This window comes from Pocillopora damicornis, chromosome 11 (genome assembly GCF_964200805.1).
Source record: "Pocillopora damicornis chromosome 11, jaPocDami1.2, whole genome shotgun sequence".
Taxonomy (NCBI): domain Eukaryota; kingdom Metazoa; phylum Cnidaria; class Anthozoa; order Scleractinia; family Pocilloporidae; genus Pocillopora; species Pocillopora damicornis.
The window spans coordinates 19,754,455-19,780,272 of record NC_142680.1 but is presented as its reverse complement, the minus strand read 5'-3'; the positions used below and the strand labels follow the sequence as shown (position 1 = coordinate 19,780,272).

General features: G+C 36.5%; 1 protein-coding gene and 1 long non-coding RNA gene across 2 annotated transcripts; one reads left to right on the top strand and one right to left on the bottom strand.

Annotated features, from left to right (window-relative positions):
* Nucleotides 1-2: 2 nt before the first annotated feature.
* On the bottom strand, nucleotides 3-3,419 carry LOC149038047 (uncharacterized). Its single transcript, XR_016180897.1, has 2 exons — nucleotides 2,867-3,419; nucleotides 3-1,076 (listed from the first exon to the last, which is right to left on the bottom strand). It is a non-coding gene; the product is annotated as an uncharacterized LOC149038047 (long non-coding RNA).
* LOC113687105 (uncharacterized) lies at nucleotides 3,233-25,818 on the top strand. The gene is made up of 34 exons (XM_089186742.1): nucleotides 3,233-4,617; nucleotides 5,135-5,266; nucleotides 5,713-5,771; nucleotides 5,924-5,995; nucleotides 6,494-6,548; nucleotides 6,833-6,886; nucleotides 7,042-7,161; nucleotides 9,745-9,792; nucleotides 10,133-10,191; nucleotides 10,391-10,442; nucleotides 10,833-10,931; nucleotides 11,216-11,269; nucleotides 11,425-11,538; nucleotides 12,336-12,383; nucleotides 12,724-12,782; nucleotides 12,983-13,054; nucleotides 13,540-13,594; nucleotides 13,881-13,934; nucleotides 14,094-14,207; nucleotides 14,947-14,997; nucleotides 15,637-15,695; nucleotides 15,895-15,966; nucleotides 16,330-16,384; nucleotides 16,890-17,003; nucleotides 17,776-17,823; nucleotides 18,017-18,058; nucleotides 18,581-18,629; nucleotides 19,133-19,203; nucleotides 19,933-19,986; nucleotides 22,954-23,021; nucleotides 23,450-23,579; nucleotides 24,271-24,323; nucleotides 24,768-24,862; nucleotides 25,471-25,818. Exons 1-34 carry the CDS (start codon nucleotides 3,664-3,666, stop codon nucleotides 25,527-25,529), a joined length of 3,294 nt encoding a protein of 1,097 aa, XP_089042868.1. The 5' UTR covers nucleotides 3,233-3,663; the 3' UTR covers nucleotides 25,530-25,818.

The following is a 25,818-nucleotide window of genomic DNA, read 5'->3' as shown; positions in this document are numbered from 1 at the left end:
TCTTGGTTACAGTTTTGTTTTATTTGTTATATTCAAACCAAGCTTTTAGTCACCTCCTCTGGCCTTGAACATGCCATTTTTTACTTAAAATCAGTAATGTTATGGCCTTATATTAAACATAAATCATCTCCATTTACACTTTAAGATGGTTAAGGTTCACAGTTACAAAGGAAGTCCTGATGGCAATTGGAGAATCATAAGTGTTTCACAAATCTCTAGATTCTACTAGATGTGTAACATTCCAAGAGAAAAACCATGTGTTCACATTCCAACTCCATTTAGTGTGGAAGGGAATATCCTATAATTATGGTTGCCACAGTCCTAGGATTTTGAAATTCCCCTACATTTCCCTTAAAAAAGGCAAAATTTCCCCAGCCAGCTAAATTAACAATTTCACAAACTAATCCTGACCTCTAACTTCCACTCACAGCAATCCTCTCCATCCATAACTTTAGGTCAATCTGGTTCTTGTAGAAATATTTCTTCAGAATTAATGGCCTCTGTTTTAAGATTCAGAACTACTTCTGTCAGTATCTCACACATCAAATTAACTTAGGAAGCTTTTTTCAGCCTGGTTATGTCTAAAATATTTGAAGTATTTTCATCTTTAGAGGCAGGCTCTGGAGTAGGAGGTGGTGCTTCACAACCTTGGAATGTTTCAGAGTTGAATGGTTCAGAATCACAAGCAGAGGTTCTTTTTGATTTCCTGGCCATAGTTGGTCCATGTTGATCTTCAGAAATTGTAGGATGTTGAGGAGCTAGGCAGTACTTTCTTAGGTACTGCTGGGTAGCCATGGATAAGTTATTCCACATATAGTCCATGAGGGATCAAGAAATATCATTGTCAAAAGTAACAGCTCTGTGGTGACTGTGGCTTTTGCATCAACTGGTAATTTGTTAATTTCAACTGCCTTTGATCATCAGTGAGGTATTTGAAGTCTGCTTAACTGAAAACTTTGTCAAGAGATTCATCAACTGACAATGACAAGTAGTTAATGCATGGTTGAACTGGTATGTTGCTCAGTGATGCTGATCTGTGGAATGGCCATTGTTCGGGAAGAGAGCTTACATGGTTCCTGATGATACAAAAGAGGACAAACCATTATCCCTGTTGCTGTGTACACTCAAAAACCTAAATGTACCAAAACTGCAGGTGGCAGGGTTTTCATAAAGAAACAAAGAAGCAGAATAGTTGTGTAAAGTGACAGGAAAATATTCTCCACCTCTGAATAAAAATACATTTGAGGTCATCAAAATTAAGTCAGAGAATTCTGCAGATTAGCTGGAAAATTATCATTTCTCTATTGCTCAATGATCTTTCTTGTGAAATTTACTTAGCTTGAAAGTGTAAAGTGACCACGCCCATAGGATGGGGTACCTGTCCGTTTACAGCTACTCCCCCTTATCCCCACTCTACTCTACCCTCCAAGCTTCTTGTAGCTTTTATATATTTTATGAAGTTTTTATTGTTTTCTGGTGTTAATTTATGCAGACTACAAAAAAGAGATTGCAATGGCATGGTCTTTATTGTGGTGGCTTCTACCATGGTGACTGCAAGAGGGGTAACTAACAAAACTTGCAGGGGGGAAAACTTAGGACAAACTGAAACAGCACAAGGCTGAGCTCTCAAAAAAATTGAAGGGAGCCCAGTGCTCTGAAGTTGTGAAATCCAGGGTGCCCAGCATATGCTTCTAATGAAAAAAAAACCTCCTAGCTGCCCAAGAGCAAAAGCAAGGATCCAGGGGGTCACCACATGCTACAAGAGCCCAGCCCGGATCATGTGTACTGTAGGTGGCCTCGGTCGACATATCGGCCGATATCTCGGTCGACTGTGGACCGAACGACTATAAGTCGACTATCGGTCGATAGTCGACCAATAGATCGGCCGACAGTGGACCGATGTATCGGCCAACAGTCGACTGAGAAATGTGCACATATCGGCTGATGCATTGGCCAACAGTCGGCCGATATATCGGTCGACTATTGGTCGACTATCGACCGATAAATGTGTACATATTGGGTGATGCATTGGTCGACTATCGGTCGATATATCGGTCGACTATCGGTCGACTATCGGTCGACTGTCGGTCGACTGTTGACCGATAGTCGGTCGATTGCCGACCGATAGTCGACCAATAGTCGACCGATAGTCGACCGATATATCGGTCGATATGTCGACCGAGGCCACCTATAGTACACATGATCCCCCAGCCCTGCAGATCCAAAATTGGAAAAAGAAATTTATTTTCTTTCACTCAATAGAAAAACAAACATCAAAATGTGGTAAGAACAGCAGTAATGCACTTGGCTCTGCCCTGTGTACCACATTTTGATTTCGTCTGTGATCTATTACTGAACAGACCCACAGCAGTGTGGAATCTATTTGTTAACCCCTCAACTCCCAGACCAAATTTGCAATTCCCCTCACTGTCAACCATACAATTCTTATGATGTTAGTTCAGAGAATTTTGTACTGGATCAACTAATTATCTCCAAATTAATATTTTTCTTTATTCTCATTTCTTATCTGTTTGATTTTGTATTGATGTTGTAAGGAGAAATTCTGTCATGGTCACTCATGGGAGTTAAAGGGTTAAAGAGTGACTGACTGACAATAAAATGGTGTCATTACATGTTGCTAGACAACACAGAAAAGTTGCAATGTAGCAATCAAAACTAGTGTACTACTCTTTGTCTTTTCCCTGATCATTTTAAGCATTATTGACGACTTTAAAAGTAATCTATGCAATTGAAAAGCAGTGCTTTACGTTTTGTGATACTATAAAGATTTAAACGGTGAGCTGTCGTCCTGCTGATAAACTTGAGGTCAACAGAGAAATAGTCGGCTTGATTCGAAAGAACTTACCCAATTCCTCGTCTTCCATACTGGAGATCGAGATGTCTGGAGTTTTGTCTTCCTCATCGTGAACCACTCTATCGAAACTGTTTCCACACTAAAGTGATCTGATCTTTTTCTTTAATTTCTCTAAACATTCTTTAAGTTCTTTTGCAGAAGTTTCTTCTCCGATCAAACTTTCTTTTCGTGTTTAATTTGAAGATGAAGTCTGCGACAGCCGCCTTGCCTGTTGAGCTGAGTCCTTCCATCTTCCTTTTTTTGAAGACATCTTTGCAGATCTAAGACTAAACGCATATACAGTTAAGTTTTGATAAAAGCTCGATGCCTACCAAAGAAAACTGTTTTGAAACCTTGTTTAACTGTTCGGAAACTCGAAATGAAGTCGATATAAACTCGGACATGCTCGGATTGCTTCGGAGATTAAACGAGTGGTGACCAAGTTCAAAACAAACGTAATGCAGAAGTAGTCATAACTAGCAGACTTTTGAACTAAATGGTTTGGTAAAGTTGTTACACTGTTGTTCCGATTTTCTGTGTACTTGCACCTTTCCTCTCGACGGAGCTGCATGATTGAAGATCACTTTTTCACCATCTTTTGAACTAAATGGTTTGGTAAAGTTGTTACACTGTTGTTCCGATTTCTGTGTACTTGCATCTCTCCTCTAGACGGAGCTGCATGATTGAAGATCAAGGCGCAAGGAAGGAGCGTCAAAGAAGTGGAGGAACTTAAACTGCTTTTACTGCATGTGTTTTAGTGCAACTATATTTTCTTCTAAGTTCCTTGCATTGTAAAAGAGCGTCTCAACATGAGCACCGTTTCACCAGCTTCTCTCGAAGAAATATGCCTGAGCTTTATCAGTGCTAATATTGAAGATTTATGCCACAAGGATGTTCAAGGTGTCCAGTACGGCGAGGTTTCTTGTCAAAAACTTAGTTTCATTTCTCCGTTATTTCTCCACGAACACCTGGCAGACAATATTATGAGATGTCTCTGCCGTGATGGAAACCTGACAGATAGGACTGCATCTTTATTTGTTGATCCGCGCAGATGTAGAATCAGAAATTTCAATCTCAGGAAATGTCAGTTGAGTTTTTCAGTGCTGAAACTACTCCTTGGAAAACACAAAGTTGAGAAACTAGACTTATCTGGAACAAAAACATTCTCCTCGTCTTTATTTTTTCAACTGCTGAATGAAATGTCATTGACAGTAAGGGAGTTAAATTTGAGTTGCACATCATTTGTCTTGGACTTTGCTGACATGAAGCCACTGAACTGTTTGACTCATTTGGATGTGAGCCATTGTACTGCTATAGACGACCAGTTGATGTCGGTTGCTGCTCAGAATATGGATTGTTTACAACACATTAATATCTCTAACACTGCGATAAGACATGTCTCTTCATTTGGGAATCTAAGAGGTCGACTGAAAACATTAATCGCTTTTAACACACCAGTAGCATGGACAAAACCTGCTGAGTTTAAGGACTTTACATCATTACAGAAGCTTGATATTTCAGGAAGTTCTGATAATGATTTTCACCACGATGGGACAAATGAGTCTGTGAAATTTGATGAAATGCTTACAGACCAATGTATGATGCCAAACCTGATCTCTCTGGATGTTTCAGGTGTTTCCACAATAACAGCAGGTGCTTTGCAGTCATTTCTTAGTTCTCATCCTAACCTTGAGTTCCTTGGCCTTTTCTTGATGTCACGGAATTTACAAGAACAACTGGAAAGGAGTTCTCCTCATGTTAAGGTAGAAGTGACATAATAATATAATAACTTAATGATATGTAACAGAGAAAAAATGTCATTGTTTTGAACCAGAATGGTGAAAACCTCAAAGTTTGTTGGAGATATTTTCCAATTTTAATAATATACCTTCCAAGTTCCATATTGTTGAGGGACTTGATGTGAAGTCTATACTCAAATGTAGTGGCCCATCTTGCTGCACCTCATCCTGGTTTACTTAAAAGAAAATTAGAGTGTTACTATACTACCTCCTTGGATAGGATCCCAGTCTATCACAAGATTACCCCCAACAATCATCAGGTTCTTTCCAAAGTGCAGTATCAGAGTTGGTCACATTACACCTATGTGCAATACAAATTGATGTTGCTGCTAACATAAGGGATATGTGACTTGGCTGCATAATACTTAGTGTAATTTTCTGAAATCTTTTCATCCATCAACTGCTCTTTAAAAGCTACTCCTTATACTATTTACATCATAAAAGTCAATAATCGAATTAAATGTGGCTTATCTTTCATCAGATTACAGGTGAAGCTACTGAGAAACAGATCCTTTGTTCATTGGAAATGTACCCAGACAGAGCTGATTACATGATAAAGGCTTTGCGTTCCATCAGTATTGATTGGACAGCAAGAAAACCACAAATTCTCAAGGTACACAATGAAATGGCTCATCTAGTTAACTTAAGGTTTATCAGGGTCCTTTGAGCTCCAAGAGTGATCATCGATATACAGAAAAAAAAATTTTCAATCTGTATTCATTTTGGACTATGGTTTCTGATTTATGATTACAGCAATGTAGAAATTTAACGTCACTGACCTAACAACCACAAGCAGGTTTTTCATTATATTTAGAAATTGCAAAATTTGCTACTTGCAGAGCAGAATTCTCCAACTACAGTTCAAAGGCCTGAGGAATTTTGTTTTCATTTCCTACTACTGCATTTCTCATAAAAACTCTGCAGAAGTGAAAAAAACTCATTCGAGAATGTTGTTTCTTAATATTTTTCTTTTCCAAAGGGGAAACTCCTAGTTATATGATGCTTTGAACATCTTAGGATTTAGAATTAGTTTAATTCTTTTTAATTCCATTCACACAGCTTGTTCTTACTCCAATGGAAAAACATCCAGATGATTTCCACATTCAAATGGCTGCTATGTAAGTTAATATTCACAAAGATTCTTGAAAAGTTATGATAATTATTCAAAATGAAACAATTTTGGTTACTGAAATAAAAAAAATGTTCTAAAAGTCTTGATTATTTTCAAATCAAAGGTTTGGTCAAAGAGTGAATTATCTTTTGAATTCAGAGTTTGTGTAGGTAACATTATCGAAGAAAGAGGAGGAGAAGCAGACCCAGAAGTGCATCCTAGTTTCTTAAGGTAATAAAACTTATTACTGGATACATGATTAAATATGGTGAACACACTTCCTTAACCGTATTAGAGGGCTGGTGTTGTTGTGTAACAGAAGATAGCAGTAATATTCTGTGCAACCAGGTGGTTGCCATGGCAATCAAGCCACAGCCCTGCTTGAAGCACCTGTCAACACAACACAAAAAAAAAGTATGTGAAATGGTTACATACTCAAAATGTGGAAGTTAAGGTGGGGTGGGGAGTGTAAACCCTCCATGTCCCCCTCCACACCTTCCTCCCTCCAACATGTTTGTTAAACCACTGCCTTATTAATCTAAGGTGGAGAGGTGGTAATTTTCACTTTCAATTTATTACTTGATTTTTTAACAGTGAATAATTACAGTCAGAATCCTTTAAAGTTAACATGCACTTTGTGCAAGTTATATATGCCTCTAACTTGCTTACTCTGCATGGTGACAGAATGATTCAATGTGATTATCTTTAGTTATCTGTTTGATTTTTCAGTAAAGTTGCATCTTTGGTTCTATCAGCAATGAGGACTTTTCCAAAGGAGGATCGGGTAAGAATTTGCTTTATTTATGATAAATGAATCTAGACAAACAGTAATCTACCATCAAAGACTCTTTATTATGTTTTGATTCTGCTTGATCTTATGACAAAATGACAGAGCAATGAAACATCAGAAAATAACCAGAGCAGAATTAATGTATTCATCGACTGAGCACAAGGAACAGACAGGAAATTCTTACATAGCCTCATGCCAATATTTTCCAGGTCTGCCTAATCTGATTCAATCACTCAGTGTTTGTCATGAGCACTGCTCCTTTTTCTTTCTTTCCATAGCTTTTGCGGAATTGTATGTCAATTTTGGGGTTAAAACAAGTTGTCACAAAAGCAGTGAGTAGAAATGTTTCAAATATTGTCAATTATCTCCAGTGCATTGAAGGAATAGTGGCTCTAGAATATGGGCTGAAAATTTAGGGCAGTAACTGTCAAGAGATGTATGTCACCAATTAGAGTTGGAAACAAATAACTTGATTTTTACTTTGCAGACATTCAACTATTTTGAAGCATCATGCTTGGCTATGGATACTCTGTGCAATTTTCATGGTAACCGAGATATTTCTCGGCTGGCTTTAGTGCTATGTGGCAAACTGTGTGTCAGTAAAGGGGTAAGTTTCTAAAGAAACTGTGATGCTGCATCGGTGGGAGAGTATAGCAGGTAATTTAGTGTTAACAACTGGCCATGGGTTGAAAACGTAAATTAGCCACCGTAGAGGATAAAAAAGCTGACGTTTCGAGCGTTAGCTCTTTGTCAGAGCGATTAGAGGAATTGTGGGTTGTGTGTGGATTTATATGCAGAAAGTGGGGCTACGTCATTGGTGGGAATATGGTGACGAGAAAACAGGAATAAATTAGTTGAATGAAAAGCGCTAAAAAAATAAATAAATTTTTGTTCTAGTGTTTTACAGCTTTCCGAACTGCCTAGATGTAAGGAAAGGCCGCAAACTGCCATATGCTGTTTAGAATGATTAGGAAGATTAAAGTGTCTAGCGACTGGTTTGGATGCGTCTTTGTCATTTCTTTTCACATCGCGAAGGTGTTCTCGGAATCGGTCATCCAGTCGTCTTCCTGTTTCGCCGATGTATAACTTATTGCAATAAGTGCAAGTTATGCAGTAAATAACATTGGCGGAGGTACACGTAAAGTGATCAATGATCTTGATGGATCTTTTAGGTCCCGATATTTTCTCTACGTTGTGAATGAAAGGACAAGTTAAGCATCGTGAGCAAGCGTATTTAAAAGTTCCAGATTGGTCATTTGTTTGAAATGAACTCCTGACTAAAAAGTTGCCTATGTTTTTGTCGCGTTTGAATGAAATAAGTGGGGGTTGCGGAAAGATAGTGCCAGTCTCTGAATCGTTTAGGAGTAATTTAAAATTTTTAAGAATGATAGATTTAACTGCGTGGTTGTGAGGGTGAAATGTAAGAGTAAATGGAATGCGGTCAGTGTTTTCCTTCTCGGCCGTTTGTAGTGCTGCCTGTCGATCGATTTGTTGGGCATGGTGGTAGCCCACTTGAAAGACAGAAACAGGATAGCCACTGAAAAACTGGCACATCGCCTCTGATTTTTCGGAAAATCAGAGTCGTCACTGCATAAACGACGAAGTCTGTGAAACTGTGAAAAAGGTATGGAGTTCTTGACGTGTGATGGATGTGAGGATGGACACAACAACTAACTATGTGAATCTGTAGGTTTGTAGTAAACACTAGTACATAAGCCGTTGCCTTCAATTGAAATTTTGATGTCTAGAAAAGCCACAGAAGTGTCGGAAATTTCCCAGGTATATTTAAGAGCCGGATGAAAGGAATTGACAGCTGTTATAAATTGAGTGAGCTCCTCTTTGGTAGAGGAGGTAGCGCCGATGCAATCGTCAATGTAGTGGCCGTAGAGTTGAGGTTTTGGGCCATGGTATTGGCTAAAAAATTAATGTTCGATAAAACCTACAAAAAGATTGGCGTAGCTGGGTCCCATTTTAGTACTCATGGCCACACCATTAGTTTGTTTGTAGTAGTTACCACCGAATGAAAAGCAATTGAGTGTGAGTACTAGTTCGGCCAGACGAAATAGGTGAAATAGGTGTATGCCCTTGGCCAGACTTGAGCGTACTATTTCAGTATACTAGTCCGACACCCGTAGTATCACTACACTTAATTCCAAGGATCCAGTACCATCCAGGTATCCCAGTTACCCTGCTCACAGGGTCTAGTTTATTCCTGTTTTCTCGTCACCATATTATTCCCACCGATGGCATAGCCCCACTTTCTGCATATAAATCCACACACAACCCACAATTCCTCTAATCGCTCTGATGAAGGGCTAACGCTCAAAACATCAGTTTTTTTACCCTCTACGGTGGCTAATTTACGTTTTCAACCCAGTTGTTAACACTAAATTACCTGTGTGTCAGTAAGGTATCATGGTGTTAATAGTAGACAAATACTAAAAAAATTGCACTTTTAGATAGATTCTTGGCTCAATTTGACACTCAAATATTGGAAAAGCAGGAGAAGCACTCATTATTCATAATGTCTGCAGTTACTTAAATTCAAGGGAAAATGCTAATAAAAGTTTGGATCAATGCCAGAATCTGAGCAATTACACAACTACCCCTTCTCTAACCCAACATTAACTTGACTTGTCATCAGTGGGCTGTTGGTGGTTAGGGGAGGGGTAGGTGGTTGATTGCTCAGATACTGAGATTGACCCAAAATTTCATTAGCATTTCCCCTTGAATTAGTACCTGCAGACATTTTGAATAATAATTGCTTCTCCTGCTTGAATATGCACTTCCTCCTCCCCCCCTCTCTCTCTCTCTCTCTCTCTCTCTCTCTCTCTCTCTCTTATTGTTAAGTTACCTTGTTCACTGAATTAGTAAACTCTTTCATTCTCAGAAGTGATTCTCATATAACTTCTTCCAATAATATCCTTACATTATCCAGCAAACAGATAATGAGAAAACTCAAACTTATCTGGTAGAAGTTATTTATATTGATCTAACACAAAATTCCTGCACAAGGAAATGTGTAGCAGCCAAAGGGGAGAATTAACAATCAGATTTTTGAATATGCAAAGACATGCATGCCTAGACAATTATTTTAATTACTAAAACTATTAACTTGAGTGGTTCCCTGCTGTAATTTGAAATATCTGGGTTACTAATTAAAGGCTTTTCTAATTCCACACTTGTGCAGCTGACTGAGCAAGAAAAACGTGCTCTTGGCTCAGAGAAAAACATTAAGGTAAGAGACATAACATATTAATCAATAAAAATAAATTATAAATTCATTTAATTAGAGATTGTTATTAATCAAAGCAGCATTTTTTGGCATGATAATCAGCTATTTAAATATCTCGAGTTGTGGTTGATTAGATTACAGTTCAAAAGCCAAAGGAATTTTGATTTCATTCCTACTGATACATTTCTCATGAAAACCCTGCAAAAGTGAAAAAAATTCATTTGAGAACATTGTTTCTCAATCGTATTTTTCCTTTGTCAAAGAGAAAACTCTTGCCTACATGATGTTTTGAAAGCCTTAGGGTTTTAAACTAATGTAATTCTTTTTAATTCCATTTGCACAGCTTCTTCTCACTCAAAAGGAAACACATCGGAATGATCTCACCATTCAAAAAGCAGCTATGTAAGTTATAATATTCACAAAGATTGATAATATTCATTAAGACGTATAGTTAGGATAATTGTTCAAAATAAAACAATTTTGTTTACTAAAAGAACAAATTTTCCAAAAATTTTGATCATTATTTTTAAAACAAAGTTTTCAGCCTAGTATATAAACATTACAATTTATTAACATTATTTGGATGTTCTTTTGAATTCAGAGCTTGTGTATATCACATTCTCAGAGCAAGAAGAGAGGAAGCAGGCTCAGAAGTCATTTTCATTCATCGTCATTCCTCAAGGTAAAATTATTACTGAATACATAATTAAATATGTTTAAAACACTTCCAAAGTGGTATTAGAGGGCTGGTGTTGTCAAGCAACAAAACATAGCAATTGTCGTCTCGGTAACCAGGTGGTCATCCTGGCAATCAAGCCACAGCCCACCTTTACAACCTATACCAGTCTGTTAAATGGTTAATTACTCAAAAGTCGGCAGTTTGGGGGGAGAGAGGAAGGGGAGAAGTGCAAACCTTCCATGCCTACCTGCTACATGTCATTGGTTAAAACACTGCCTTGACAACATGAGGTAGAAAGGTGGTTAATTTCCACTTTTATTATTTGATTAGATAAAAGTTAACAATTAGTCAAAATCTTTTGAAGTTAACATGCTCTTTGCGCAAGTTATCTTTTGTTAGATTTTTCAGTGAAGATGCATCTTTGGTTCTATCAGTAATGAGAACTTTTCCAGAGGAGCGTTGGGTAAGAATTTGTTTTATTTATGATAAATGAATCAAGACAAACAGTAATCTACCATCAAAGACTCTTTATTATGTTTTGATTCTGCTTGATCTTATGACAAAATGACAGAGCAATGAAACATCAGAAAATAACCAGAGCACAATTAATGTATTCATTGACTGAGCACAAGGAACAGACAGGAAATTCTTACATAGCATCATGCCAATATTTTCCTGGTCTGCCTAACCTAACTCAATTACTTTGTGTTTGTCACAAGCACTGCTCCTTTTTCTTTCTTTCCTTAGCTTTTGCTGAACTGTATGTTAATTTTGCTGACACTAAAAGTTAATGAAAGAGCAGTAAGTAGAAATGATTCAAATATTGTAAATTATCTCCAGCATGTTGAATGAATAGTGGCTCTAGAATATGGGCTGAAAATTTAGGGCAGTAACTGTCAAGAGATGTATGTCACCAAATAGAGTTGGAAATCAATAACTTGATTTTTACTCTCCAGACATTCAACTACTTTGAAGCATCATGCTTGGCTATGGATGCTCTGCGCAATTTCTGTGGTAACCAGGATTTTTGTCAGCGGGCTATAGAGCTATGTGTAAATCTGTGTGCTCAGGTATTGCAATACAGTACAAACAAATTCCCAAAAAATTGCATTTTTGGACAGATTCTTTGCTCAACTTGACACTCAAATATTGGAAAAGCAGGAAAAGCACCCAGTATTCAAGATGTTTGCAGGAACTAATTCAAGGGGAAATGCTAAAAAAAGTTTGGATCATGCAATGCCAGTATATATCTGAGCAATTAATTACACAACTACCCCTCCTCTAACCCAACATTAACTTGTCATCAGTTGGCTGTTGGTGGTTAGGGGAGGGGTAGGTTTGTAATTGCTCAGATACTGACACTGACCCAAAATTTCATTAGCATTTCCCCTTGAATTTGTACCTGCAGACATTTTGAATAATAATTGCTTCTGCTGCTTGAATATGCACTTCCTCCTCCCTCTCTCTCTCTCTCTCTCTCTCTCTCTCTCTCTCTCTCTCTCTCTTATTGTTAAGTTACCTTGTTCACTGAATTAGTAAACTCTTTCATTCTTAGAAGTGATTCTCATATAACTTCTTCCTATAATATCCATTCATTATCCAGCGAACAGATGATGAGAATACTTAAACTTATCTGGTAGAAGTTATTTATATTGATCTAACACCAAATTCCTGCATCTAATTTTCAAGGAAATGTGTAACAGCCAAAGGGGAGAATTAATAATCAGATTTTTGAATATGCAAAGATATGCATGTCTATATTTAATTATTTTAATTACTAAAGCTATTAACTTGAGTGGTTCCCTGCTGTAATTTGAAGTATCTAGGGTTACTAATTAAAGGCTTTTCTAATTCCACACCTGTGCAGCTGACTCAGCAAGAAAAACGTGCTCTTGGCTCAGAGAAAAACATTATGGTAAGAGACGTAACATATTAATCAATACAAATAAATTCTAAATTCATATAATCAGCAATTGTTATTAATCAAAGCAGCATTTTTTTGGCATGATAATCAGGTATTTAAATATATCAAGTTGTGGTTGATTAGATTACAGTTCGAAGGCCAAATGAATTTTGCTTTCATTCCTACTAATACATTTCTTATGAAAACCCTGCAGAAATGAAAAAAGTTCATTTGAAAATGTTGTTTCTTAATAATATTTTTCCTTGTCAAAGGGAAAACTCTTGCCTATATGATGTTTTGAAAGCCTCAGGGTTTTAAACCAATCTAATTCTTTTTAATTCCATTTGCACAGCTTGTTCTCACTCAAATGGAAAAACATCCAAATGATTTCAACATTCAAAGAGCAGCTATGTAAGTTATAATATCAATGAAGATTGATAATATTCATCAACATGTATAGTTAGGATTATCATTCAAAATAAAACAATTTTGTTTTTTATAAAAAACAAATTTTAAAAACATTTTGATTATTATTTTTAAAACAAAGTTTTGACCCTATTATATAAACATTACAATTTATTAACATGTTTTGGATGTTCTTTCGAATTCAGATTTTTTGTAGGTAACATTGTCATGGCAAGAGGAGGAGAAGCAGACCCAGAAGTGCATCCTCATTTCTTAAGGTAAATTCTCACTGAATACATGATTAAGTATGTTTGAAATACTTCCAAAGTGGTATTAGAGGGCTGGTGTTGTCAAGCAACAAAACATAGCAACAGCAGTGTCTTGGCTACCAGGTGGTCACCCTGGCAATCAAGCTACAGCCCACCTTTACGCACCTATCAACACAACACAAAAAATACCAGTGTGTTAAATGGTTACTTACTCAAAAATTGGCCGTTGGGAGGGGTGGGAAAGGAAGGGGAGAAGTGCAAACCTTCCATGCCCCGCTGCTACATGTCATTGGTTAAACCACTGCCTTGACAACCTGAGGTAGAAAAGTGGTTAATTTTCACTTTTATTATTTGAGTAGTTAAAAGTTAACAATTAGTCAGAATCTTTTTAAGTTAACATGCTGTTTGTGCAAGTTATGCCCCTAACTTGCTTACTTTGATGACAGAATTATTCAATGTGATTATCTTTAGATATCTTCTGATTGACTTTTCAGTAAACTTGCATCTTTGGTTCTATCAACAATGAAAACCTTTCCAAAAAAGCATCTGGTAAGAATTTGCATTATTCATGATAAATGAATCAAGGCAAACAGTAATCTACCATCAAAGACTCTCTATTATGTTTTGATTCTGCTTGATCTTATGATAAAATGACAGAACAATGAAACATCAGAACTTAACCAGAGCAGAATTAATGTATTCATCGACTGAGCACAAGGAACAGACAGGAAATTCTTACAATTAGCCTTATGCCAATATTTTCCAGGTCTGCCTAATCTAACTCAATCACTCAGTGTTTGTCATGAGCACTGCCCCTTTTTCTTTCTTTTCATAGCTTTTGCAGAATTGTATGTCAATTTTGGAGTCAAACAAAGTTGTCACAAAAGCAGTGAGTAGAAATCTTTCAAATATTGTATATTATCTCCAGTGCATTGAAGGAGTAGTGGCTCTAGAATATGGGCTGAAAATTTAGGGCCACTAGAAACCGTTAAGAGATGTATGTCACCAAATAGAGTTGGAAGCCAATAACTTGATTTTTACTTTGCAGGCATTCAACTATTTTGAAGCATCATGCTTGGCTATGGATGCTCTGTGCAATTTCCATGGTAACCAGGATATTTGTCGGCTGGCCATACAGCTATGTGCAAAACTGTGTCTTAAGGTATCATGGTAAATTACACACAAATCCTAAAAAAGTTGCACTTTTAGAGAAATTCTTTGTCCAATTTGGCACTCAAATATTGGAAAAGCAGGAGAAGCACTCATTATTCAAAGTGTCTGCAGTTACTAATTCAAGGGGAAATGCTAATAAAAGTTTGGATCATGTCAGAATCTGAGCAATTACACAACTACCCCTCCTCAAACCCAACATTAACTTGACTTGTCATCAGTTGGCTGTTAGTGGTTAGGGGAGGGGTAGGTGTGTAATTGCTCAGATACTGGCATTGACCCAAAATTTCATTAGCATTTCCCCTTGAATTAGTACCTGCAGACATTTTGAATAATAAGTGCTTCTCCTGCTTGAATATGCACTTCTTCCTTTCCCCCCCCTCTCTCTCTCTACTTTTAATTAAGTTACCTTGTTCACTGAATTAGTAAACTCTTTCATTCTCAGAAGTTATTATCATGTAACTTCTTATAATATCGATTCATTACCCAGCAAACAGATAACAAGAGTACTCAAACTTATCTGGTAGAAGTTATTTATATTGATCTAATTTTCAAGGAAATGTGTAACAGCCAAAGGGGAGAATTAATAATCAGATTTTTGAGTCTGCAAAGACATGCATGTTTAGACAATTACTTTAATTACTAAAACTGTTAACTTGAGTGGTTTCCTGCTGTAATTTGAAGTATCTGGGTTACTAATTAAAAGCTTTTCTAATTCCATACCTGTGCAGCTGACTGAGCAAGAAAAAAAAATTGCTTTTGGCTCAGAGAAAAACATTATGGTAAGAGGCGTAACATATTAATCAATAATATATAGATTTAGCTAAGCCTATAAAAGCGGAGCTCGCATTTTTTTTTCCCGCATGTCTCAAGGGCACAACACCTTGCCCTGGCCAGGACTAGAACCCATGTTGTCCAACTTGGAGCCCAGTGCACAGACCATTGGACTACTGGACAAAGCCGTGGCATTGACATTCCCGCAGTACAGTTGACCACACATGTTAAAAGTAGCACCTTGTACAGTCGTACGTCCAAATTTTTTCGGCTTGATGGGTTACTACTATTTTGCATAATTATGGGGCTACACTTTGTGAGCTCCGCTAAAAATAAATTCTAAATTCATTTAATTAGTGATTGTTATTAATCAAAGCAGCATTTTTTGACATAATAATCATTCAGGTACTTAAATATCTCAAGTTGTGGTTGATTAAATTATAGTTCAAAGGCCAAAGGAATTTTGTTTTCATTCCTATACTAATACATTTCTTATGAAAACCCTGCAGAAGTGAAAAAAGTTCATTTGAAAATGTTGTTTCTTAATCATATTTTTCCTTGTCAAAGAGGAAACTCTTGCCTACCTGATGTTTTGAAAGCCATAGGGTTTTAAATTAATCTAATTCTTTTTAATTCCATTTGTACAGCTTGTTCTCACTCAAATGGAAAAACATCCGGATAATTTCATCATTCAAGTAGCAGCTATGTAAGTTATAACATTTACGAAGATTGATAATATTCAATAAGATGTATAATTAAGATAATCATTCAAAATAAAACAATTTTGTTTTTTATGAAAACAAATTTTAAAAACATTTTGATTATTATTTTTAAAACAAAGTTTTGACCCTATTATATAAACGTTACAAGTTACAAACATTTTTGGGATGTTCTTTTGAATTCAGAGCTTGTGTATTTAACAACATCATGGCAAGAGGAGGGGAAGCAAACCCAGAAGTGCATCCTCATTTCTTAAGGTAAAATTATTACTGAATACATGATTAAATGTGTTTAAAACACTCTCAAAGTGGTATTAGAGGGCTGGTGTTGTCAAGCAACAAAACACCTATCAACACAACACAAAAAAATACCTGTGTGTTAAATGGTTACTTATTAAAAAGTTGGCAGTTGGGAGTGGGGGGGGGGGGGGAAGGGGAGAAGTGCAAACCTTCCATGCCCCCCTGCTACATCTCATTGGTTAAACCACTGCCTTAACAACCTGAGGTAGAAAGGTGGTTAATTTTCATTTTTATTATTTGATTAGTTAAAAGTTAATAATTCGTCAGAATCTTAAAGTTAACATGCTCTTTGTGCAAGTTATCTTCTGTTGGATTTTTCAGTGAAGTTGCATCTTTGGTTCTATCAGCAATGACAACTTTTCCAGAGAAGTATTGTGTAAGAATTTGCTTTATTTTTGATAAATGAATCAAGACAAATAGTAATCTACCATCAAAGACTCTCTATTATGTTTTGATTCTGCTTGATCTTATGACAAAATGACAGAAGAACAATGAAACATCAGAAAGTAATCAGAGTAGAATTAATGTATTCATTGACTGAGCACAAAGAACAGACAGGAAATTCTTACACAGCCTCGATGCCAATATTTTCCAGGTTTGCCTAATCTAACTCAATCACTCAGTGTTTGTCATGAGCACTGCCCTTTTTTCTCCATTTTTTCCATTTTTTTCCTTATGGTGGACTGTATGTTAATTTTGGGGTCAAAACAAGTTGTCACAAAAGCTGCAAGTAGAAATGATTCAAACATTGTATATTATCTCCAGTGCATTGAATGAATAGTGGCTCTAGAATATGGGCTGAAAATTTAGGGCAGTAATTTTCAAGAGATGTATGTCGCCAAATAGAGTTAGAAACCAATAACTTGATTTTTACTTTGCAGACATTCAAATACTTTGAAGCATCATGCTTGGCTATAGACGCTCTGTGCAATTTCCATGGTAACCAGGATATTTGTCAGCGGGCTATAGAGCTATGTGCAAGTCTGTGTGCTAAGGTATTGCAGGACAGTACAAACAAATCCCCCAAAAAATGCATTTTTTGGACAGATTCTTTGCTCAATTGGACACTCAAATATTGGAAAAGCAGGAGAAGCACCCATTATTCAAGATGTTTGCAGGAACTAATTAAAGGGAAATGCTAATGAAAGTTTGGATAGATGCTAGAATCTGAGCAACTCCACACCTACCCCTCCCCTAACTCAACATGAACCCCTAACTTGTCATCAGTTGACTGTTGTTGGGTTAGGGGAGGGGTAGGTGTGCAGTTTTTCCAGATTCTGGCATTGATTCAAACTTTCATTAGCATTTCCCCTTGAATTAGTGCCTGCAAACATCTTGAATAGTGAGTGCTCCTCTTGCATGAATATAAACTTCTGCCCCCTTCCCCCCCCTCTCTTTTAATTGTTAAATTACCTTGTTAACTAAATTAGTTAACTCTTTAATTCTCAGAAGTGATTCTTATATAACTTCTTCTTATAATATCCTTACATAATCCAGCAAACAGTTAACAAGAATACTCAAACTTATCTGCATGGTAGAAGTTCTTTATCTTGATCCAACACCAAATTCCTACATCTAATTTACAAGGAAAAGTGTAGCAGCCAAAGGGGAGAATTAACAATCAGATCTTTGAGTCTATGAAGACATGCATGTCTGGACGATTATTTTAATTATTAAAACTATTGGTTTAAGTGGTTCCCTGTTGTAATTTGAAGTAAGTATCTGGGTAAAACTAATTGAAGGCTTTTCTAATTCATACCTGTGCAGCTTACCGAGGAAGAAAAACTTGCTCTTGGCTCAGAGAAAAACATTATGGTAAGAGACATAACATATTAATCAATAAAAATCAATTTTAAATTCATTTAGCAATTGTTATTATATCAAAGCAGCATTTTTTGGCATGATAATCAATTATTTAAATATCTCAAGTTGTGCATGTGGTTGATTAAATGTCTTCCAATTATAAACTAGGTCTTTACTAATCATGCAGTTCATTTTAAAAATACAGACCATGTTTAATATTATTCAAGAAAAGATCAGTGCAAGACAGGTATGGATCAGATAGAATTTGCAACACTATAATGAAATGATTTCATAATACAAATGTCATTTCTTTTAATGGAGCAAGCAGATTAAAGAAAGATTAGGTTAGGCCTTGTGCACTCAGGGTCATCACCATTTTGGTTTATTGCTGTATGATATTGTTGCAATGCCTTTGAGCAGAATTTTTTTCAGTTTAAGAGATATGATCATCACAATAAAGGAACACAAAGCTAGCACATTTTCTAGAAATAGAAAACATGGGAAAGCCAAGACTTGAATTAAGTTAAACATTTTTTTAAGGTTACTTGATCTGACTGTCAATTCAAATTAGCTGCTTTCATAATTATAATCATATTTTCTCATTTTCTTTATCTCAGTTGACTTGTGATAATTTTATCCAAGATTGTTATAACCAATATGTCCTTTTAAGAAATAATTTCTTAAAAGGACATATTGTTCTCTACCTTTTCATCATCAATAATTATTGATGATATTTTAGATTGCTTTATGCAGTCTTTTTTTTTTCTAGGAGGATCTCACATTGAGTAATGCATTTACTGTTCTAGAGACATTAACTGGTATGCAATGTTTTAATATCTTTGCAAAATTTTACTTTGAAAAGAGATTTATGAAGAAAAAAGTTTGCAATTGCATATAGCTGGTTGAGCTAAACTCAGGGTGTTTTAGCAAAGTCTTTTGTCATTCACTATGACAAAGGGCTAACACTTTATAGTGGCCAATTTACATTATTAACCCTGTTGGAATAGTAAATTACTACAGTTTCTTTAGAACTTAATTCCCTTCACTTGAGCTAAACTCAGTTTTCAGCCCAAGGAGTGACCAGGAGACTGGTTCTCCAAGTAGATAGGATGTTGGCTCATTGCAAGTTACCCACCCACCCCACCCTCCCCTGCCATTTCATCTTTTTCTGAGAGTTTTTGCAAGGCATTATGATATTAGAGTTCAGTGCCTTTCCCTAGAATACAATACAATGACCCTTTCCCAAGTTCAGCAAACCAGGAGTAAGGCTCTTTCCATGCGCTGTCCAGATAAAAAAAATAGTTCTTTCTGACATTTACAGATGAGACACCGAGCACTTGTTCTCTGTTTGTTGAGAAAGGAGGTTTTCAATTGGTGGTGCAAGGCCTGAAGGTATACAAGAACATTCTTTTCTAGAAACTGTCAAGTAAATTCAAACAAACTGCCGGGAGGCTGTGTGGCTGAGTGGTTAGGGTGCTGGACTTGTAATCTGGTGGTCTTGGGTGTAAGACCCCTACCTCAAGTTGAACTCCTCAGCTGTGCTGTGTAAATAGCCAACTGGTCAGCCTCCTGGCAGTCATAGTAAAGCGCTATTGGATAGCAATAGAAATAGCTAAATATTGTCAACCATACGGTGTCAAACAGCAACAGCACAACAGAGTTTGAGTGTTGTTAAGGAAATATGTTTAAGGTTTCACAGCTCCCACATACCTGGTGTCAATGAAACTGGGATCAGACGGGATCAGATCATGGACCAGATCATGGATCAGGTCATGGATCACATCACAGATTGAAAAAAGAAAATTTTTGAAAAGTGTAAAAATCAAACTATTTACAAAATAATAATATTTAAAATATAAGATTAAAAAACTTAAAATATGTCAATTGAAATTAGAAATGTTGCATGACAAGCACCAAAATAAAGTCTGCATGGTCCCACTGGAAGTTCGTGTCTGTGATCCAATGCATTCCAATTCAGATTTGGTTGATGCCACCACACACTTACCCAGGTGGTAACCATAGATATAGTGTTGCCAAATATAGTATGGTCTTACTTCTTAATGGTGCAGTTACAGTCAACAATTTTATGTTTAATCTGATACATTATAAAATCAACTCTAGCTGTTCAGAGAAGGAAGCCAAGCCATTATCAAAATGAAGCTTCTTCGAACACTGGTAAGCCACCAAGAAAAGCCTATTAAGCACAGGTCCACCACAAGGCTAAACAACTGAAAGGCTCAACCACCAAGCCATCCTCGCACAAGCAATCACCAACCACACCTACCAAGCAAGCACCGACCACCGCTATTGACTCTCGCTTTATTTTTTTCGCAGTGAACTTTTTACCTGATTTATTTTATTATATGACAATTATTTTTTGGTTTTTTTGCTTTATTATTGTACTGCCTTTTTCTGTATTGTTCTTTTACTTTTGCTGGCTCAGGATCTGGGGAAACAACGAACCACCCGCCGCAACCAACATTCCATTGAGGGAAAGATTGGGATCACTACCCTGATTTATTTTAACAGTGACATTTTTTTAAAAACATTCCATTCAAATTTTCTTTTCATTTCATTTCAACTTGCTGTAAAATTTGCTTTGCTTTCTCTCCTTATTCAATATGAACAGTCTGACGAATTTCGAGCACAATATATTGATCAGTTCTCTGTATTTTCCAGCTTCATACATGTAGTTTCTTAATCATTTTTGTTAGTGGACTCGTGTAAATGTCATTTCCTTGCACATAGGCAATTCCACATGACTGCAAATAATAGAAATATTTAAAAACCTGTACTTCACTTATCAAACGTTATTTTTTGGGGGGAGTGTGTGTTTGTTTGTGTGTTGTTCGCGCAAGAGTAGTGATTTAAACCGTTTCGTGGTAGGCGAGTTTAATTTTAACCTTTTTCGAAGACAGTAAATTAATAGATATGTTTATATTTTACAGGTCACTATATCGGCGCTCAACTGTTTTTTTTGTTTTTTTGTTTTTTTTTGTGTGTGTGTGTGTGTGTGTGTGTGTGTCGATCTCAGTGATTAGGCCACTACAGATCCAGTTTTTTCTCCTTGAAGACACTTTTATGGGTTTTTATTTCCCGCTGCATTCTTCAAATTCGCATTTCGAAGTAGCCCGTGAACATCCGCAATACAGCCCCCGAGAACTTGCATATTCATCACCAGTTTAAAGAAAGAGCATTTTTTTTGTTTTGAGTTTAAAACACCGTTAAGCAAACGTAAAATATCCTTGAAAAAACTAGAGCTACGGCAGGATTGAAGACAAAACCAAAGATACGTTAACATCGCCAAAAGTTTATACGAAAATCCTTCTGTCGAACGCTAACGTAAACATCACCAGTTTAAAGAAAGAGCATTTTTTTGTTTTGAGTTTAAAACACCGTTAAGCAAACGTAAAATATCCTTGAAAAAACTAGAGCTACGGCAGGATTGAAGACAAAACCAACGATACGTTAACATCGCCAAAAGTTTATACGAAAATCCTTCTGTCGAACGCTAACGTGAAGGACTGCGCAGCTTTATTTAACAATAAAATCCGCGCCATGTTAATTAATTTTTGCGAAGCACAGTCGGTTAGGCACCGAACAGGCAGTCAGACGGTCTGAAAGTTCGTTTTAAACAGTGTTCTTTTTTCGCTCACTCTTTTTTCTTTTCTTCTTCAACTCGGGAAAAGGCAAAGCTATTTTGAGAGTTCAAAAAAAAAGAAAAAATTACAACATTTTCATAAGAAAGAGTGAGCGAAAAAGAGGCTTTTTTTTTTAAAAAATAACTTAAACCCGTCCGTCTGACTGCGAGTTCAGTGCCTAACCGACTGAGCAAGACAGTTAGCTACACAGTTCAAATTTTATCGTGAAATAAAACTGCGGTCCTTCACGTTAGCGTTCGACAGGAGCGTTTTCGTAAAAACTTTTGGCGATGTCAACGTACCAAACTCTCAAAATGGCTTTGCCTTTTCCGAGTTGAAAAAGAGAAGGACAAAAAATGAGTGAGCGAAAAAAAAAACGACATTTGTTAAAAAGAGAACATTACCGACCGGCTGACGGCGAGTCCAATGCCTAACCGACTGTGCTACGAGAACATTCATAAACACAAATTATTTTATCGTTAAATAAAGCTGCGGCAGTCCTTCACGTTAGCGTTCGAAAGGAACGTTTTCGTATAAACTTTTGGCGATGTCAACGTATCAAACTCTCGAAAATGGCTTTGCCTCTTCCCGAGTTGAAAAAGAGAAGGAAAAAAAAAGGGTGAGCGAAAAGACATTTGTTAAAAAAGAGCCGTACCAACCGTCTAACTGCGAGTCCAATGCCTAACCGACTGTGCTACGAGAACATTCGATTACGCGACTTAAATTTTATCGTTAAATAAAACTGCGGCACTCCTTCGCGTAAGCGTTCGACAGGAGTGTTTTCGTATAAACTTTTGGCTATGTCAACGTATCTTTGGTTTTGTCTTCAATTCTGCCGTAGCGCGAGTTTGTTCAAGGATATTTTACGTTTGCTAAACGGTGTTTTAAACTCAAAACAAAAAACATGCTCTTTCTTTAAGCTGGTTATGAATATGCAAGTTCTCGGGGGCTGTATTGTTTTGATGAAACAAAAGGCTTCTTTTGTTTCGGCTTCATTCAATGAAAGCCGCTACGAAATTCAAGGTTTTTTGCATACGTTATTTCTCGAAAACGAAGCGCAAACCAGCGAAAAAAAAACCAAAACAGTGTATATCGAGTAAAACTAAGTCCACATGCCAAAATTCAACTACTTCTGAACACTTTCAAAAATGGCCGAAAAATCAAGGGGTTGTTCTTGCTCTGAGCCTTTCAACTGTGCTCCAAGTTCAACATTGACTCTAAAGTCATTGTGTATATGGTTTCCAGAGATCAGATTTAAGTCTTCTGTGATGGACAGTTAGAAAAAAATAGAAATGGGAAGCTCAATATCATGCACCAGGAAAGAAAAGTCAATGACAGAGCATTTAATAACATTTCATGTCTTAGTTAATCTCACTTTAACTTAGGAACCTATAAGCAATAACAAATGAATAACTACAAAATCTGAACAATTACAAACAGAAATCAGTCAACAGCCCAAAGCAAGTAAATTCATATTGATCCTCGTTATTTTGTGTTTCAGAACATTATAGCTGAGATTCCAAGTCTGAGGCACTTATTCATCACAGATGAATTGATGAATCTTATTGGGTAATGTCTTTTTCTGTTTGTCAAATAAGGTTTTTTTTTTAGTTAGGAATATTGAGTTTGTTTGCAACAAATTTGGGCAGCTTTGAATCTACACATCAAGTGATTTTTCAAAGCTTTGCAACAAGGTCAAATTCAGCAAGTGAGACTGAAAGGCACATGAAGCTAATTAAAAATTAAGTTAATAAGTGTTTTTGAGAGCATGAGGCAGTTAAAGTAGGGCTGCTATGTTAACATTTTTAATCAAGATATGTTTTAATTAACTTGTGGAAAAGTATTTAGTCCAGAGCATTTAATCAAAATTGTTCTTTGAGGAAACAAATGAAAATGTGTTTGCTATTAATCCAACAAATGATAATTATTATTAATAAATTAAAAAAACAGTCTTCAGCCATGGACCTAATGTGAAGCTTAATTCTTGTCTTGCGTAGGTCTCTCCTGGATGATGGGCTTCTCCAGTTGTCCTATTTTTGTGGTGGAATTTTGTCCAACATTATGCTGGAGTGGTCTGATGATAGAAAGCTACAGTCGTACAGCAAACAGTATTTACTTGATAAGCTGGTAGATATTAGTCATCTTACTTTGGGGCATGGTTGCAAATTAACCAATAGAAGGCTTTGAATACTCTTCTGTAACAAATTCATCTTTGGGTTGACATTTTTTCATTGGTTTTTTTTTTTTCTAAATATGAGGCAAAGCTGAGCAAATTTTATATTGACAGTTACTTTGAAAATCAGAAAATTATACCATCAGTCTCATGTACAAGTAAATCTGGATGTCATTTCTGTAAAAGTGAAGAGATTTTGTACATTTTGTTGTGATACAAACATTTTTAAAATTGTGAGTCCATTTAAGTGACTTCACTTCTTGAGCGGGGACTAGAATGGAGCAATTGGAATTAGGGAAATGGGGCTGGGGACATGATCTAAAAACAACACCCCCAGGTGTAAAATTTTTTTTCACTCAAATATCTCAGGTTTAAAAATTTGCCCCCACCCCTCACCTCTCTTAACCCTCAACACCCTAACATCATTATGCATATTCTCCATACTGTTCTCCATAAATTTCTTAAGGTGGTAGGAGGAGAACTTGTCTAATAATCAAGAGCCACTTTAATTGGTGATCAGTTCCTTTATTCTTGTGACCTTAATGTGTGATTGGGAGGAAATATTGTAAGGAGAAATTAGATGATAATCACTCTTGTGACAGCAACAGTGTTGAGGTAAAAATGTTGCATTTTTCTCTTTATCAGGAACAAGCTGTGAACCGATGGGAATTTCCTGCAGACCAGTTTGTTACTTATAAGTTTGTATATCTTTTTGCAAAGTTATCTTTATCAAGTACTGGTTATTTTTTTATCTTTTCATGAATAGAACAAAGACAAAAAAAATTGTACAAGCCATAGGGCAAGTGCAGTTTGTAGTCTTCAAAAAAATTTCAAGTGCTTATTTAAACTAAACTGCATGAGAAATCTTGTTGTTACCTATTAATAATTTACGAGAAAAAAAAAGCATCACAGAAGGTCCAGTTGGGTGAAAATTTGACAGTGCACATGCTATTTTTAATTTGCACTCATGACATGAAAAATGCACCTGTTTTCAGCCAATTAGACATGCATAATTTTTTATGTATCTTATAGCAGATCAAAAATTGATTCTTACAGTCTCCTGTGAAGCACTAGTTCGAACACTGTTGAAGTTTGTATACAATAATATTAAAATTGTAACCCTTTTCCCTTTTTTCTGTTAGGTCATTCAGATCTTTTGTCCCTCTCCTCCAGTGTGCTATGCCTGCTGTGCAGCTGTGGGCTTTGTGGGGAATCATAAATGTCTTCACCAGTGACAGTAAGCACCTCTTGATCTCAAATGTTTGAACAGTGCCTTGGCTAATTAAAAACTCAGACAGGATGATGCATTTGATTTTTGTAAGGCTGAGCTTAGATAGAAACCTCTATTTGACCCCATTGACGTTGCTGACATAAATTCCAACCCCCCCTCCCCCCCAGTGCATTCCTTTCTGTGCAGGGAAGGCAGGGTATCTTGAAGTTTGCTCGATTGCTCTTGTAGTACATAGCAAGCAAATTTAGCAATGATCATCCTAAAATTCTAGCCTGATGTACACTCGAGATTTAGGAGCTGGTCTTGTTTATGGTAGACAACTGTCTCTATTTATTGAATTTGGGACTCAAACATGTACACCTTTCTCATATGAACATGGAAAAGTTTAACCCTTTGACCTGCAGTTTCTCCCCACAATATCATCCCTGAGTCACATGTAAAGGTCATGAGAAGAAAGGAAATGATCACCAGCATGAAACTTTTAGCAAAATTTTTCAAGATTTGTAAGCTGTGTTGTAGTCCCATCATTAAGATTACTTACTCATGGTAATGTGATGATCAGGAGCTAAATTAACAGACAAGCGACTCACCACAAAACTTATCTTTTTTTGCAGTGCAACGTTATGCCCCTCTGCTTATAGATGTCTCTGGGATATTGTTCAGAGAGTATTAACAACATCACACAATGGAGTCAGAGAGCTGGCACAGAAGCTTTCAGATACTGTGGCTAATTCTTAGCCAAGTTGGAAAAATATTAACTGCTAATTCTTTTAAAGACTGACTTTCAATGACAACCTAATAATATTTGACTAGGATTAAGTTTACTTTTTGAAGCTTAAAAAGCAGTATTGTCAATACAATATTCTCTTCAAATGCCTTTCGCAGGTCTTTGTGAAATTTTACAGGCAGGATTTGTGACTAAATGTGGAATAAATAATTTCAGGGTGCTGTCCTTGGTTACA

What these genes read in the sequence shown, in the direction of transcription:
- LOC113687105 (XM_089186742.1), top strand. Translation starts at nt 3,664, where the DNA reads ATGAGCACCGTTTCACCAGCTTCTCTCGAAGAAATATGCCTGAGCTTT. An exon ending in CTTTTCCAGAGGAGCGTTGG is followed by an intron (nt 10,932 to 11,215) that starts GTAAGAATTTGT and finishes TTCTTTCCTTAG; the next exon opens with CTTTTGCTGAACTGTATGTT. An exon ending in GTGTAAATCTGTGTGCTCAG is followed by an intron (nt 11,539 to 12,335) that starts GTATTGCAATAC and finishes ACACCTGTGCAG; the next exon opens with CTGACTCAGCAAGAAAAACG.